The sequence below is a fragment of the Tenrec ecaudatus genome, chromosome 1, assembly GCF_050624435.1.
Source record: "Tenrec ecaudatus isolate mTenEca1 chromosome 1, mTenEca1.hap1, whole genome shotgun sequence".
Taxonomy (NCBI): domain Eukaryota; kingdom Metazoa; phylum Chordata; class Mammalia; order Afrosoricida; family Tenrecidae; genus Tenrec; species Tenrec ecaudatus.
The window spans coordinates 7,462,998-7,479,148 of record NC_134530.1 but is presented as its reverse complement, the minus strand read 5'-3'; the positions used below and the strand labels follow the sequence as shown (position 1 = coordinate 7,479,148).

Here is a 16,151-nt window from a genome sequence, read left to right as displayed (position 1 = left end):
CGTTGTGCTGTTTTGTTAAAGAGGGGTAGGGAATAGGAATGAGACAATACACAGCAACTTCAATTCCAGCACAGGAACAGAACACCTGGGGCCTAAACCTTGTCTTGGGGCAAAATCACTACTATGAGACACAGGTTTTTTGAGCATTTGGGGGCAGTGTCTGGAAGTATGTTGTTTTACTTTCCTGTGGTCTTTTCTGAAGGCAGTATAGGGTAGAGATTAAGGCTAAGGGAATGATTTGGTCTGGTCGAACTTAATTCCTGTATCCGTATGATTTAGGTTAATTATCTTTAAGGAAAATACTTCTGGGGGGTCAGGTCAGAGGAGAAGGGTATGATTTTTTGAATTCTGTAAGTGGTTGCATGGGTGTGGGGGCGTGGAGTATTTATGCCACCTACCTAGGTGGTCTAGGAGGGAGGGTTTAAGGAACAGCCTACTCAAAGGGCAGGTTGTTGATGTGATTGGCTTGGGGTGTTCACCAGGGGTGCATGTCATTTGACATGTGAGTGATTGTTAGCTCAACCTGTCCAATGTCTCAGCCAGTAGCTGCCTCTAAACTCTGGGTCTCATTTGGGGCTTTGAGTTATGCACACATTCCCAGTGTGTAACCTGTGGGGAAGTTCCTGCTTGTATGGTTATGTTAATACCTTGCTAGTGGGTCAGTTGTGTGATATCTGCCAACATAGAGAGGGGCAAAAATGCCTGGGAATGGCCATGCTTTCAGGTGTCTTAAGATATGGTCATGCAGGTCTGACCTCAGGGAGGAGGGGTTAGATATGCCCAGTAAGGCTGGAGCACCCCCAGGTTGTCTGGAGAGTTAGCTCATTCACTATGGACACCACCTCCAGGTTTCTCTGTACAGTGATCCTCAGGCAGTTTGCTAGACTGTGCAGTAACTACTACCTGGGCGATATTAGTGGAATGAGTTGGACTTGAGGTTTCCTGGTTGGGCTGAAAACCAAGTGCATTTGTGCTTATAACTGCCCCTGGCTAGCTTTGCAGAGAGAGATATGTCCCTGGAGCTTGACCAGTCAGCTTCCCTAGTTAGCTCTGGGATCAGGAAAATTTAGTCCAGACTAGAGTTGGGAAACTGAGTGCCATCAGTTAGTGGTGAGGGCACAATGACAGAGGGAAATCTCTTTTTTGTGGCCCTGGAGGAGAATATGGACAGTACCATGGACAGAGATCTGTCTTGGAAAAATGTAAGGCCAAGAATGTTCCTCTGAGGCAAGGAGAGCAACAGTTCCTCTGACCGCCTTTGATTCAATTGTCAGGAACGAGCAGTCTCTGGAGTAGGACATTATGTCTTGTAAAGAGGAGAGGAGGCACAGAAGGGGAAGGCCCTGGAGAAGATGAATTCATGCCGTGGTGGCATCCACGGGCTCGGTCACAGGAACAATTGTGAGGGTTGTGCCGGACTGTGAAGTTTTTAATCTTTTGTTCATATTGATACTCTGTGTAGGCAATTAATCGGTGACACCAACAAAGAAGAAGAACTCTGGCACATTTGGCTACATGGCTACAAAGCCAGCAGACACGCTGTGACATCTCACTTAGACGTTCTTCCTTTGTCAAACCAAAATCACTGTCGTTGAGTCTATTCTGGCTCATGGATATCCTATATCACAGGGGCTAACTACCACTGTGGATTTCTAAGAAGACCATAAATATTTAGAAGATTAGAAATCTTCGTCTTCACCCCACTGAGTGGATGGTGATTTTGAACTGCTGACATCTTGTTGGCAGCCCAACATGTAACTCACTGCAAACTGGGTTCCATCATCCCTTTAAGAGTGTGGAAAATGTGATCATCTTTCCTGAGATGACAGCAGACTTTTCTTTGTTGAGGATTTACCTCGCTTCCTCTTCATCCTTCCTCAAGATAATACCTGCCTCCCATGGTGTTGCTATAGCTCGAATTCAGTTGAACATACATTTGATTGTCTTGTCATTCAATTTTTTCAATCAGATTCATTAATAGAGAATGCAGAAATCAAACATAGGTTTCAAAGTTCTTTCTCCTTGGACTAACAGAAGATCCAGAACTGCTGCCTCTTCACTTTACCATGTTCGTGACCGTGCATCTGATAACTGTATTTGGAAATCTGTTGGTTGTCCTGACTGTCATGTATGACTACCATATGCACACCCCATGTGCGTCTTTCTCAAAATTGCCCTTTAATGACATCTGTAAGGATCACAACCATCCCCGAATTTCTAATGAACATATATTCTGATAGATCTGAGTAAAACCTACATAAGGTACCTCAATCAGGTTTTTTTGGTCCTGATTTTGACTTTGCTTGAACCTTTTCTTCTTGCAGAAATGGTTATCGTGTCTGCATCATGGCCACATGTCACCCACTTAGGTGCACAGCATCCTGGAGTCCTGCATGTGTGCTCCACTTATTCGACACCCCTTGGTCATTACTATGACAGATGCCCTTATCTATAGTTTGATGGTTTTTGATGTATCCATCAGCACAAACTTGGTCATCGTTTACTTCCACTGGGAATGTGCTCAGGTACTAATCCTAGCCTGTTTCAGTGCCCATATTAACAAGACATTGTTCTGCTTCTCAGTTTGCATTATGGGTGGTGATCCACTCTCTGGGATCATATTCTCTTAACACTAAGATTATACCCTCTCTATGGAGGACATCATCAACTCGTAAAAAGCATAAAGCTTTCTATATATCTTGGTCTCACCTTTCAGTTGCTTTTTTTATTCTATGACACATCTTTTGATAGGTCATGGTTACCTCACTGGTGAAAATGTCTTTGCGGAGGAAATTGAAGGAGGGTTATCCTGACAGCCCTGCTTGCAATTAAGGACATGCTTGTAACACAGACACTGCAGATAATACAGAGAAAAGTAGGATGCAACAAGATCACATGGAGAAACATCGGCGTCACATGGTCACAAGTCTAGGAGTTCCTGGAGTCCCAAGCTCATCCTGCAGCTGCCAGAGACTTCAATGCATTCGCCCCAAGGGCCTTTCACACTGCTGCTGCTGCTGCTACTTGATGTCTGATTTATAAGCTTCAAACTGGGAGATAATAAATTTCACTTTAAAGCAGCTAAGTATTTTTTCATTCAAAAGAAAGTATACTATTTGATCAACAAAGAGAAAAGGTTCATGTGCACTTCTTTTCCTAAAAGAGCTTTTATTGTCATGTAATTCACATATCATATCAATACGTAGATGAATCATATTTAAAAGAGATAGAATCATCAAATCACAATGAATTTCCAAAAATTCCTTCTTTCTTATACTCATTGTTATTAGCTCCACATTTCCCCCTAAGTTCCCCTGCAAGAGCCCCAATTAATTCAGTTCCTATCAATCAAAAGAAAACAGAAACTATTTTTAAAATATAAGTGGATCAAAATGGAGACCAAATGTGACGGTGTTCAATTCTATCTCACTGCATTTGCAATAACCCGTGTCCTGATGCGCTGAGCAGCTATTGCCAAGGTCAGCAATATGAACCCACCAGTCGACTGAGGCTTGCTGAGTCAGCATGGACTCCGTGGCAAGGATTTGTTTGTGGAGCTTTGACTCTGTTGCACCCTCCAGTAGCCGCACCTCCCTTGTCTTTATTCTCTAATAACTGCCACTTGCCACTCACCCCCATGGCTTCCAATCGCTTACATTGCATCTACGTGTCTTAAAGTAAGGCAGCTTCCAACACCAATTTTTGCATACACACCCCCAATCGTGTTCAAGCATCATAGGACTTCCTTCATGAATCGATTTCTTATGGTTGTCGTATACAATGTATCTACTCTCCATTCCATTTGTGGGCTTTGGAATCTAACCTCATAAATTCACTCTCACATGCCAACCTCCCTAAGCTTGATTTTAGAGTATAACAAGGCAAATCTGGTTCTTTAACTTGGTATTGTATGACCCACTGCATATTTTATGCTTCACAAATAAAGCATAGGGCTAACTTTCCATCTGACACTGGAAACCTTGATTGAAAAAAGGCTGTGGGCCCACAATAATGAACTTAGAATTATTCAACTTTATGTTCTTTCCAGCATTCTCTTACATCCTTATTAGCCATTTTTGTGTATATTCTCCAGTATTGGTTTATCTATCAGGAATATCAAATTGTTCATTTGAAGTGTAATATCTCAATTCCTATGTCACCTTTGGGCCTTCCTGGGACTTAGTGCTCGGTACCATAGTAGTTATTTGTTGAGCTGCCCACTGCAAGGTCAGCAGTTTGAAACCCACAACCACTTGATCAGTGAAAGACTGTGATTTCCACTCCCACAAAGAGTCCCAGTCTCAGAAACTCACATCGTTAGTTCTGCTGAAATGTCTGAGAGGGTCACTATGAGTAAACATAGACTCGATGGCCATACATGTGTCTGTTTGTAGGTCTAGATATAAAAATGAGAGCTCTACTTCACTGGCAGGGGAGAGACCATGATCATGAAGGTGGTTTTCCCAGGGCGAGGCTCATCCATTGCACTCCGGATGTGCTGACCCCCTCGATTTCCCCAAATATGGGAAACTCAACCGTCTAATTTGTGGTAGTGGGGGACTGCGTTCTCACTCTCTACTGGGAAAAAGAATAAAAATGAGAACTAAGGGTAGATCTTGGACACACTCAATACTGTCACGGAAAGCACCTATCTCACATGATGCCCAAGAACTGACCCAGGCACCATCAGAGGGGATATCCCAGAATCCTCAGACACACCTATATTCATCTCATCCATTGGAGGCAAGAGGGCTGGATCTGCTGGCAGGAGTGCTGCAGTGGAATTTAAGGACTTAGTGGGCCTAGGTCCCTGGTTTTCCACCTATGTGTCCCCTCCCAACTTTCAAGATCCCATTTTTTCCCAATCAGTGGCCTCATTTTCACCACAGAAATCTTTTTCAATTGATATTCCATTTGACATTGTAACTAAGCCACTTCTACGCTATCATATTGGGTGTAATTTTCAGCAATCTAAGCTTTGTTACTCCAGGAAACAACTATTTTGCTAAAGGAAATAACTCTTCTAAAAGGAACCCAACTAAGTGATATGTGTTTTATTGAATATGTGGTACTTGGCAGGCATTGTATTGAATGTTTCTAGTGGTTATGGTTAACTTCCCAATGGAATTACATCTGAGGTATGCATTTCCCCATAGAAATAATTAGATTAAGAAGGACATTGTTGATTATAACCTATACTTCTTTCTTTTGGCAGCCAGATAAAACACTACAAAGTTAACTACTTAAAATGGGAAAATTAGTTTTGTAAAATCTGAATTCTGTAAATGAGAAGCAAAGGTATCAATGGAGTGAGCTTCCGTAGATGACTCTAGAAGAATACTACTATTGTCTCTTCCAGCCGCAGGGAGAGCTATTGGCTCCAGCAAGTCCATGAACTGTGGCCCCATGATTTCAATATTTCCCTCTGTGGTTTCGTTGCTTCATCATTTTTCCTGTTTCCACACAGTCCACATTACAAGAATATTCATGGTTGCAAGTAAACTTACCAGGATCATAAGCTTAATCTCCTCTGAAACTATAACTTATTCAATTAAGCTAGCAGTCACCCTTTAACATATCAGGAATATAAACAGGTTCCAGAATATTGAACATAAAAATAGAATTATGGGACCAGCCATCTAATATACTACAAGAAGCATGCTTTCTCATGTTTCATTTTAATAGATTAATAATATGTCCAAGAAGGAAAACAAGATTTCCCCATGTGGATACTATGTGTGATAGTACATTTTCATCTGCAAGAGCAATCTAGAGACCAAGAAGAAAGGCACCAATTTCAGGACTACTATCCCACTTTGTTGTACTTCCTACTCCGAAATCCTTTTGAATGCATGTCTATTAATTTTTTGAGTATATGTGTTAGGCCAGATTGCCCAGAGAAACAAATCTATTGAGACTTCTATATGTGTAAGAAAAAAGCTTTATATAAATGAATAATTGAATGTTCAGAAAACATTCTAGCCCAGTCCAAATCAAGGCCAAAAGTCCGATACTATTCCATCAATCCCTCTTCAGACGCACGTAGCTACATGCAATGATGCAGAATGCAGGAAGATCCCAGGTCATTGGATGAAGATTCTTGTGGATACAATGGAGGTGGAAGCCTCACAGGACTCTGGCAGGTCTCTGCCAAGTAGCTCGCCAACAGGAAGGTGAAGCAAAGAGAGAAGTGGCCTCCAGTGAGTCATTTATCTCACTTACACCTCCTGAAGGGGTCACCAGGATGCGACCTGGTTGACAGGCTAAACTCCACTCCTACACCTTCCTTATCAAGTTGACATGAAAATATGTAACTACCACATCATATCAGTGCCTGAGATTATATGGAGTATTAGTAAATTCGAATAGATTCTCCACGCATGATGCTGAAATATCTCACAATCACTGAAACAACTTTTTTTAAAAGCCCCAAAAGGGAAAATAACTGCTATTTAATTGATTCATATTCATATTCATATTTATTCTAAAGGACTTAGTAGAATTGGTCCTATCAGTTTATGTAGCTGTTAACTTTTAGGCTAGTAAAAACCCCTATCATTATTGCTTTGAGCAGATGCTGAATTCAAGCTAACAATGCAATATAAACCAATAAGAAAATATAATTGTGCTATTGATATTGAAACTTGATTATAGTCAATGCTGATACTGAGACTTACAATGAAATTATCAAGAAAAAGTCTTTTCCCCAACATTTTTACTGGGACAAAATTTATCTATCATACATTTGAACATTTCAATCATATCAAGGGTAATTGTACAATCAGCACATGTATCTTAAAGCATCTCCTTTAAAATAAGTTGGGAAATCACAATGCTTTCTAGTGCTCGCTTCCCCCTCCCACGTTCATTATTTACTCTTGAAATCCCCTTTCCCTCCCGATCTCCAATCCCCCACCCCTGCATTCCCTATAACACCTGGTTTCAGTTATTATCATTATACCTCCACTCCTCCTCTGCTTCACATCTGGCAAACACAACAGAAGACAATGAGAAACAAATCATACTAAGGTGGAACGATAAGATCATTATAGTATAAAAGCAAAAATGCAAACAATGTATGAGATGGAAAAGATCCCTAGCAACAGTCCATGAGCCGGGGAAGACATTTCTGTCATGGAACATCTAAGAGATACTTGCACCCAGAAAAAATAGAGGTTGGGACTACCAGGGGGTCAACTGGTCAACTATCGAGTTCAATGCAGCATAACCATTTTTACAATGGCCTGATAGTAAGGCTGTTTGGAACTCTAATCTGGGGCTGGAGGGGATCTGCCATGGGCTCAGTCTGACTAGAAACTGCAGATGTGCATTGTGCTCCCACCATGCTCCACAGCCTTCCACAAATTGGGTCTTCCAAATTTTAGCTCTGTTGCTTCCTCTTTGCTATGTTCAAATTTTGTGATTGTTATCTTTGGATTACACAAACTGGTTTGTTCTTCCTTATGGGTGTGATTGATTCTTTACTTAGATGGCTGCTTTTTAAAATACATGCCTTTAGGACCCCAGACACGATTCAGATTGATTGATAGCCAGGCACCATCTACTTTCTTCACCAGAATTTGCTGTAGCACCCTTATCTTCAGTGATCATTTTATGAAGGTTAGTACCAAGCAGGGCAATGTTATCAGAGCTAACTGTTCTTGAATTGGGGCTAGAGTTAAGTAGGAATGAGAAACCATTTGTTTCACCCTGGAGACTGAACATCTCAAGTTCACTTTAGCGGTATTAATACGACTACATCAGAAGCATGTAAGAACAACTGTCTACATAGCAACTAAAAGACAACCAGCAACCAAACGAACAGAGCACCAGAGAGAGAGAGAGAGAGAGAGAGAGAGAGAGAGAGAGAGAGAGAGAGAGAGAGAGAGAGAGAGAGAGAGAGAGAGAAGGAAAGGAAAGAGCGAAAGCTACAAGCAGTAAAGCAAAACACATATAATCAAAAAGGCACAGCATTGCCCATCACGCCCTGTGGTATCAGTCTATTGCATTACCATCGCATCAATTGTCCCAAGGACCCAGCACTGCAGACACTGTCAGTGTGAGGAGTCTATGTGAGTGTAGATCCACATTGAGCTTCAGCACACGAGTTTTTGCCTTGAAGAGTTTGATCTCCCATTAGATCTGTTTCTGTTGACTCCAAGTATGGGGATTGGTGTCAGGTGGAAAGTTCCTGGAATAATTCTTTCTGATGCAAATCCTTGCTCAATGGATCAGAGCCTGTTTTACCACTGCAAGGTGGGCATATAGGTACAACATGTATGGTGATCCTGGGTCCCTTTCCTTAAACACCCACTGAGCTGGGGGTTCCTCCAGGGTCCAGTAATGGCCACTTCCACCGTGCTGCGGCAGCCACTCTCTGCTTCCTCTCCTATCAAAGTACATAATCCTCATTCCAAGGGTGCAGGCAGACTAGAGGCAGGGTTCAGCTCACTCAGCAGCGCCTCTATGTTAGGTCCTTTAGGGGTAGCCCCTGCATTTGCCGGGCTGCCTGCAAGGTCCAGCTTCCGTGATCATCATGGTGATTAGCCCACATAGAGATTCACTGGAGTTTGGTTAGAAACATATGCAGTGTGTGCCCAGGAAAATAAAATCTGCACTATTGTCCCTCTAGGTTCCCTACACTTATTGATTAGCATCCCTTCTTGCTCTGAGGTGAATTTTCTCCCAATTACACATCATACTGACCAACAAATATCAGTGTCTCCTCCTCGATGTAGATAGATCCCTCACAAGGTATTGGCTTGAATTTCTGAAAAGCTTCTCATTCCGTTCCTGTGGAGGCTCATCGATTTGCTCCAGGCTTGTTTCCATGCTGTATGGCCTCAAGTGGATGGTCATCCACCAATTCCCCCCTCTTAATGGAGGGACCCCTGCCAGTGTGGGGTCTCCTCCTTCATGTTGGCTCTTGTGAACTGCACAAAAGGGCAATGAGATTTCCTCCAGGCTCTGTAGGCAGCCTTCTCTCCTTTGGTTCAAAAATTGATTCCTAAGATTTTTTTAAATTGGTGTATCTTCTACAGTAGTGGACTCATACAATTTTTGTACTTTTGTGATTGACTTACTTTACTCAATATAATGGTTTCCAGGTTCTCTGATGTTATGGGATGTTTCGTGTTTTCATCATTGCTTTTTAGGGATGCATACTATTTCATTGTGTGTAGGTACCATTGTTACTGTATCCATCTTTCCATAATTGCATATTTGGTTTGATTCTCATATCCAGCTATTGTGAACTGTGCTGTTATGAACATGGGAGTATATACTTCCACTCATGTCATGTCACTTATTTCTTTAGGGTATATGCCTAATAGTGATGTTGCTGGAGCCTATGGTCATTAAATGTCCAGTTTCAGTATCTGAAACTCACAGGGGAAATGACACACTGACTTTTAGGGTTTCTATGAGCCAACATCAACTCAGTGGCAGTGAGAGAGAGATAGGAATATATACAAACCTAATTTCTAAATACTCAAAAATTTGAAATGTATTCCACACTTAATATTCAATTTGCATTTTGGGGGATCACTGATCAATAGAGAATCTTTGGTTATCTAAAAAGAAAAAATGACTTCCACCAATAAAATAATCGTGGGTCCATATTTATAACATGTGATGCAGCGCAGTGCAGAAATAAGGAGAGGGTGTCAAGTACTGTTGAACTGATCTCTCACAGTGTTAGAGGATTAACAATATACACTGTCCAGGGATAAAAGAGAGAATACAGGCGTTGGCTTAATGAGGACCTTTGGATATTGATCCTCCAGGGACACAAAACCTGCAAACAGCCTGTGTATGACGTTACTCTGAAAGACTTCTTTCCCTGTAAGGAGGGGTCATACATGACCATCAGCCAGAGATGATTTTTTGTGCCCAGGAACATCATAGTGCTTCACACAGACTCTCTGTCTTTCCTGAGGACAGACCTCGTCTTGTCTACGTCCAGAGTAGATGTCAGCCACTCATCCTCCAGGATGCCAGCCAGGTAACCTGAAGTCTGTTAGTTGATGTTTTGCAAGGATGGCAAGATTTTGGCTAGACAAAAAAATCAAAGAACACATGCATTTGAATAAATTAAATGCAAATAAAATTCGGGACTAGGACTATGATGGGAAACTTTTTTGTTTGCAATACTCTGGTCAAGTTTCTTTGTATCTTTACATGGTGTAAAAAATGTCTCAAGTTGTCTCCGTCTCTTGCTCTACCCCTAAATTCAAGATGATTTTACAGTTGATCAACAGCCAAAACTTTTCAACCTTAATGATGAATCTTTCTGTACAGACCTAGAAGTACCCGCTTTCTGTGAACAGAATTTCATGACATTTACTAGAATTCTAGGGTCTACAAAGATAGATCGAAAAAGAGGCAGCAACAACAGGTTTGACTTTCGAGCAATTAGGAAGATGTCCGAGGACTGTACAGTGTTGCCTTCAGTAGTGCAGGGGCCATTATGAGTTGAAACTGATTTGATGGCACCTAACAACATCTTATCGCCTTCACTCTTATTGTCTCTTTATAGTATCACTAATGTAACTCTCTGATCTCTAGGGAAAGACAGGGTGTCCTCAATTTACTATTCATGGTCCACCAAAGTTTATCATTTTGATTTTTAATAGATAATTATTTAAATGAGCATGTAAACATAGATATGGGAAATAATCATAAAACTATACATTCTAGTCCTTTTATAAACAAACGTAAGTTTTCCATTTTTAAAAGAATCAAAAATCAACCCAGAAGGTAGGCTTTTGACACCCCCTTTATTCTTCTGTTCCTTTGCACAAGAGAGAGTGTGTCCAGTGGTTCTGCTGCTGTAGATGTTTCCAGAACACACATCTAATTGTCCTTTTCCTTGATCTTCCCCTCAGAGGCATCAACAGTCCAGCACCCAGAAACCAAACAGTCGTTACAGAGTTCATTCTCCTGGGACTCACAGATGATCCAGAACTCCAGCCCATCATTTTTAGCCTGTTCCTGATGGTGTACCTGCTCACTGTCCTTGGAAACCTGTTCATGGTCTGGGCTGTCATCTCTGACCCCCACCTGCACACACCCATGTACTTCTTTCTCTCCCATCTCTCCTTTACTGACATCTGTTTAAGCACAACTACCATCCCAAAGATGTTGGTGAACATCCTCACACAGAGCCAGACCATCACTTTCACAGGCTGCCTCAGCCAGATGTTCTTTGTCATGATGTTTTGTGCTTTTGAAAATTTTCTCCTGGCAGCAATGGCCTATGACCGCTATGTGGCCATTTGTTTCCCACTGAGGTACACAGTCATCATGAATCCCTGCTTCTGTGGCCTGCTCATGCTGCTTTCCTTGCTAACTAGTCTAATGCTAGCTCTATTACACTGTCTGATGATTTTCCATCTGTCTTTCTGCACAGACCTGGAAATGCCTCAGTTTTTCTGTGAACTTGCTCAGCTCCTCAAGATCGCCTGCTCCAGCACCCTCATTAATAACATTCTTATATATGTTTTTGCTTCCATTTTTGGAGGTATTCCTCTGTCTGGGATCATATTCTCTTACACCCAAATTGTCTCCTCTGTTTTGAGGATACCATCATCTAGTGGGAAGTATAAAGCTTTTTCCACCTGTGGGTCTCACTTGTCAGTTGTTTCACTCTTCTATGGGACAGATATTGGTGTGCATATAAGTGCGTTATTTACAGAGTCTTCCAGAAAAACGGCAGTAGCCTCAGTGATGTACATTGTAGTGCCCCAATTGATGAATCCTTTCATCTACAGTCTGAGGAACAAAGACATAAAGGTGAGCTTGAGAAAACTCTTTGATAGGACATCTTCCTTGTAATGACTGTATCATCTCTGATTATTCATTGCTTACTCAGAACTGCCTGTGATAACACCTTTTCAGTATCAACATCATTCTCACTCCATTTCATTTCATCAAATGGCATAATAATATGTTAATGGTTGTGCTAGGAAACTGTCGGCTATTTCAGCATCCTCAGTGATGTAGCCTTTGGATTAATATTTAAGAGATGTTCAGACAATTCTTTGGGCAAAAATTTAAAAAAAAGGAAAAGGGCTTTCTTTCCTTTGAGGAAATTTAGAAAATTTCCCAAAATAGAACAGAAGTCTTGAACATGGTGGTTTCATCCTAGAAGTAATTTTCCTCAGGATTCCAGGTAATCATCATGCATGCAGATATGGTACCACCGAGAAAATCTAATAGAGAAAGAAAACACACTGTTTTTCTCAGGCTGCTTTTTAATAAAGTCTTCAATGGGATATCAGAAGACATGTGTCCTGTGGGATAAGTGTTTGGTCCTAATATATTCTATCTTCTTTGTTTTGGAACCATTGGATATCATTCACAAGTTAAAATGTAGGTATTACATTGATTGAGTAAAGCATCTTTTCAGAGTTGCTTAGTTGATGGGGATGACATGGGATTAGTGATATTATAGTCTGGAGTTTGTAGTCATGATATAAAACAGGATATCTATGAGTTGTTGCAAGAAAAATGGATAATTTTTTGGAACGTTCAGCTAATAGTTAATTCACTATCAAAGCTTATTTTAAAACAGGGACCATTTGGGGTTTCATAGAGCAGTTAAATTGAGCCTCTCTCTAGAGGACAGCTATCCTAGATATCTTCAAGTACTAAACTTATATATTTCAATTTATTATACTTTCCCCAAGAACAAATGCATTAGGATCTCTTAGAACAGGGGTGTTCGATACATTGATCAGTATCTAATAGCCGATCGCAAATGTAGTGTGGGTATATTGCATGGCATTATAAAAATAGACATAAGCCTATCATCAATCTTGTCACTTAATCGATATACAGCACAATCTTATAAAAATTTAGGTTTCAAATGCATGGCCAAACTTCTCTAGGTGCAGGAAAACTGATGACCTAAGTTACAGCCAATTTTCAGACATTACTTTTTTTTCTCTTAAACATAAGAAAGAGAATTAAAATGAGTGGGGGAGCTGGACTATGTGAGAAGACAAAAACATATCACTTTCATATGGGATGAGAGATTTTTGACCCTACAAGCTGACATGCAGCTGAAGTCCAGAGCGAATGAACAGTTCTGGAAGCGCTACTTATTTCTGAATCAGCCTTTTCCCACTTAAAGATCATTAGTTCCAATCACCAGTCCACCATGACTGATGATCATTTGGAAGTGTCATTGAGACTGGCTGTCAGCAGCTACTGCCCAGATTATGCCTCCCTGGTTCATCCCATTCAGTACAAGTCATCAGAGTAAACTCACGTAATGACAAAAGATGTACACAATTGATTGGGTTGTGTTTTGTGATATGGACTCATACGGTTATGCAGGGTATGTAAACATACCTCGTACATTTAAATATTTCTGAATGCATTTTTAATAAATGTAAAAAATAAAAAATATGTTTTGCATTCTTGTAATTGGTAGATCATTTTGACTTGATCATTTCTTAAGTAGCTGGCATGCTGAAAATGTGTGAGTATCCCTGTCTTAGAATATACATATCCTCCTGCCATGGGTTTTATTCCAAATCTTAATGAATTTACATAACCAAAAAGATAAGAGCAATTTCACTGTCATCTAGTCAAGGCTGTCTCATAACATCCTCCCTGTTGGTTTCTGAGGATTTAACTGTTTATGGGAGTAGAAAGGTGCATCTTTCTCCTGCAGAGCAGATGGTAGTTTGGAACTGTCAACCATGTGGATTGCAGCTCAGTGAGCAACCCCTAAACCAGCACGGCTCCTCCAATGACCTCATACAGGATTTTTAAATCTCTAAATATTTATAAGAACTGATTGCTTCACCTTGCCCCCATGGAATGTATGATGGGTTTGAACCACAGAAAATGCTTGCAGTTAGCAGTCCAGTGCTTACCTTACTGTGCCACCAGGTGAGCATCCAAGAGACCATCATTTTTAAGTTCATCACTAATGAGTTCCATCTGAGACCTTGATGTACTCAAGTCTGAGAAACATGACTTTTCTATGGGAAGACTGTAGGAAACTTAGATAGACTCCAGAATATGAAAGGCTTTTCCTCGGATTTACACATTAAAGCATTATATAAAATTTGATGTGCAAAAGTGGTCTTTATTTATTAAAGATTATCTATATAATAACAAAATATAAATTCATTACAAGTTTTAAAAATAAAGCATCACCATCAACACGGGATCCAATTGAACTGCCTCTCAGTGTCGTCAGAATTCTTGCCTCTAGTACTGAGGTCCTGCCTGAGATTCATTTGGATTGTTACTTTGATGCTCTTTTATCCATCAAATCTATTTTAATCATTTTATTAGGTCATCATGCAACTCTTAGCACAGCACCTTACATACATCAATTTTTTAAAGCACATTTGTACATTCATTACCCTCATCAGTCTCAAAATATATGCTCTCCACCTAAGCCCCTGACATCAGCTCCTCAATTTTTCCCTTTCCTCCCTGATCCCCCCTCTCTCAAGAACCTTTGATAATTTATAAATTATTACTTTGCCATCTCTTGCCCTGTCTGATGTCTCCCTTCACCCACTTTTTGTTGTCTGTCCCCCAGGGAGGAGGTTATATGTAGATCCTTCTAATTAGTTCCCCCTTCCGAACCCATCCTCCCTCCACTCTCAGAGTATAGCCAGTCACCACTGGTCCTGAAGGGATCATCCACCCTGGATTCCCTCTTTTCCAGTTCCTCTCTGTAGCAGTGTACATCTGCTGGTCTAGCCATATTTGTAAGGTCGAATTGGGCTCATGAAAGTGGGGTGGGGAGAAGGCATATAGGAACTAGAGGAATGCTGTATGTTTCATTGTTGCTATATAACACCCTGACTGGCTCATCTCCTCCCAGAGACCCTCTGTAAGGGGATTTCCCGTGACCTACAAATGGACTTTGGGTCTCCACCCCGTACTTCCCCTTCATTCAAATCGATATGGTTTTTTATCTCATGATGCCTGATACCTCATCCCTTCATCAACTTATGGTTTCACAGGCTGGCATGCATCCACCATGTGCGCCTTGTTACTTTTGAGCTAGATGGCTGCTTGTGTACCTTCTAGCCTTTAAGACTCCAATTGCTATATCTTTCGAGAGCTGGGCACCATCAGCATTGCTCATTCACCACCTTTGCTCATTCACTCTCTTTGTCTACAGTGATTGTGTCTTGTACAACTAATAGCAATTGTAAACATACTATTATTTTCTTAAAATGTAACTGCATCTTTCTATCACCCTGTAGAAACCCTAATCTTGGTGGAATTATGGTTAAGCATTAGGCTGCTAAATGAAAGGTCAACAGTTCAAAATCCCAGTTACTCTGTTGGACAAAGATGAGACTTTCTATTCCTACAAAGAGTTATATTCTTGGAAGCTCACAGGGGTACTTCGACCCTATTCTGTAGGGTCACTATGAAATGACACTACCAAAATAAGTTTTATCCCACTTCTTTGTATTCTTTTTATTTTGCTAGAATCAAAATTGGTTGCTTTTATAACTGATTTGAAATCTTTTCATTTATTATTTTTGTGGGAAAATACACATACTGTAAATTAGCATCACAAAAAGTGAGATTCCATTTATAAAGCATTAATAGCATGCTCAATATTGCACAACCCTTAATCACGATCCTGCTCCAGGGACATTTCATGACCTGGAAAGGAACCTCATTCCTGCAGCCACTCCCCTGTCTCCTCTGGACACACACCCAGTCACCACTGCCCCACTCTCTGTATAGATTTGCCCAATATGAGTTTCTGTGTTAATAAAATTTTATAATACGTGATCTTTTGTGTTTGGCTTCTTTAATTTAGCACAATGTTTTCAAGGCCTAGCTCTGTCATAGATGTTAGATAGACACAGAGCTAGTGAAGGAGAGTGAACTATCTTGTGTGCCCCAGAACAAACAACACTGATAGAAATATGTATCAGCGCTGCACTCCTTTCTCTAGTGGAATCATATATCATCACATGGCACTACCACACATAGTTAAGCCAACGTCTGTTGATTGGCATTAAGAGTTTTTAATGTTTTAACAAGTATTTCTCTATAATACCCTGTCTAGACATATATTCTCATAACTACAAGCAGTAAGTTCATCTAGGCATGAAATCACTACGTCCACAAGTAACCCTTTGTTTATCCATTTG

General features: G+C 40.7%; 1 protein-coding gene and 1 non-coding gene across 2 annotated transcripts; both read left to right on the top strand.

Moving 5' to 3' along the window:
* Positions 1-1,121: 1,121 nt before the first annotated feature.
* On the top strand, positions 1,122-11,835 carry LOC142452453 (olfactory receptor 7G2-like). Its single transcript, XM_075554003.1, has 2 exons — positions 1,122-1,202; positions 10,804-11,835. The coding sequence occupies exons 1-2, from the start codon at positions 1,122-1,124 to the stop codon at positions 11,833-11,835; spliced, it is 1,113 nt and encodes a 370-aa protein (XP_075410118.1).
* On the top strand, positions 4,418-4,579 carry LOC142437996 (U1 spliceosomal RNA). The gene has a single exon (XR_012782488.1). It is a non-coding gene; the product is annotated as a U1 spliceosomal RNA (small nuclear RNA).
* Positions 11,836-16,151: the final 4,316 nt, after the last annotated feature.

Bases quoted from the DNA above. Each gene is read 5' to 3' on its own strand.
- LOC142452453 (XM_075554003.1), top strand. From the start codon at position 1,122: ATGACAGAGGGAAATCTCTTTTTTGTGGCCCTGGAGGAGAATATGGAC. The intron at 1,203-10,803 runs GTAAGGCCAAGA...CCTTTGCACAAG, and splicing joins GAGATCTGTCTTGGAAAAAT to AGAGAGTGTGTCCAGTGGTT.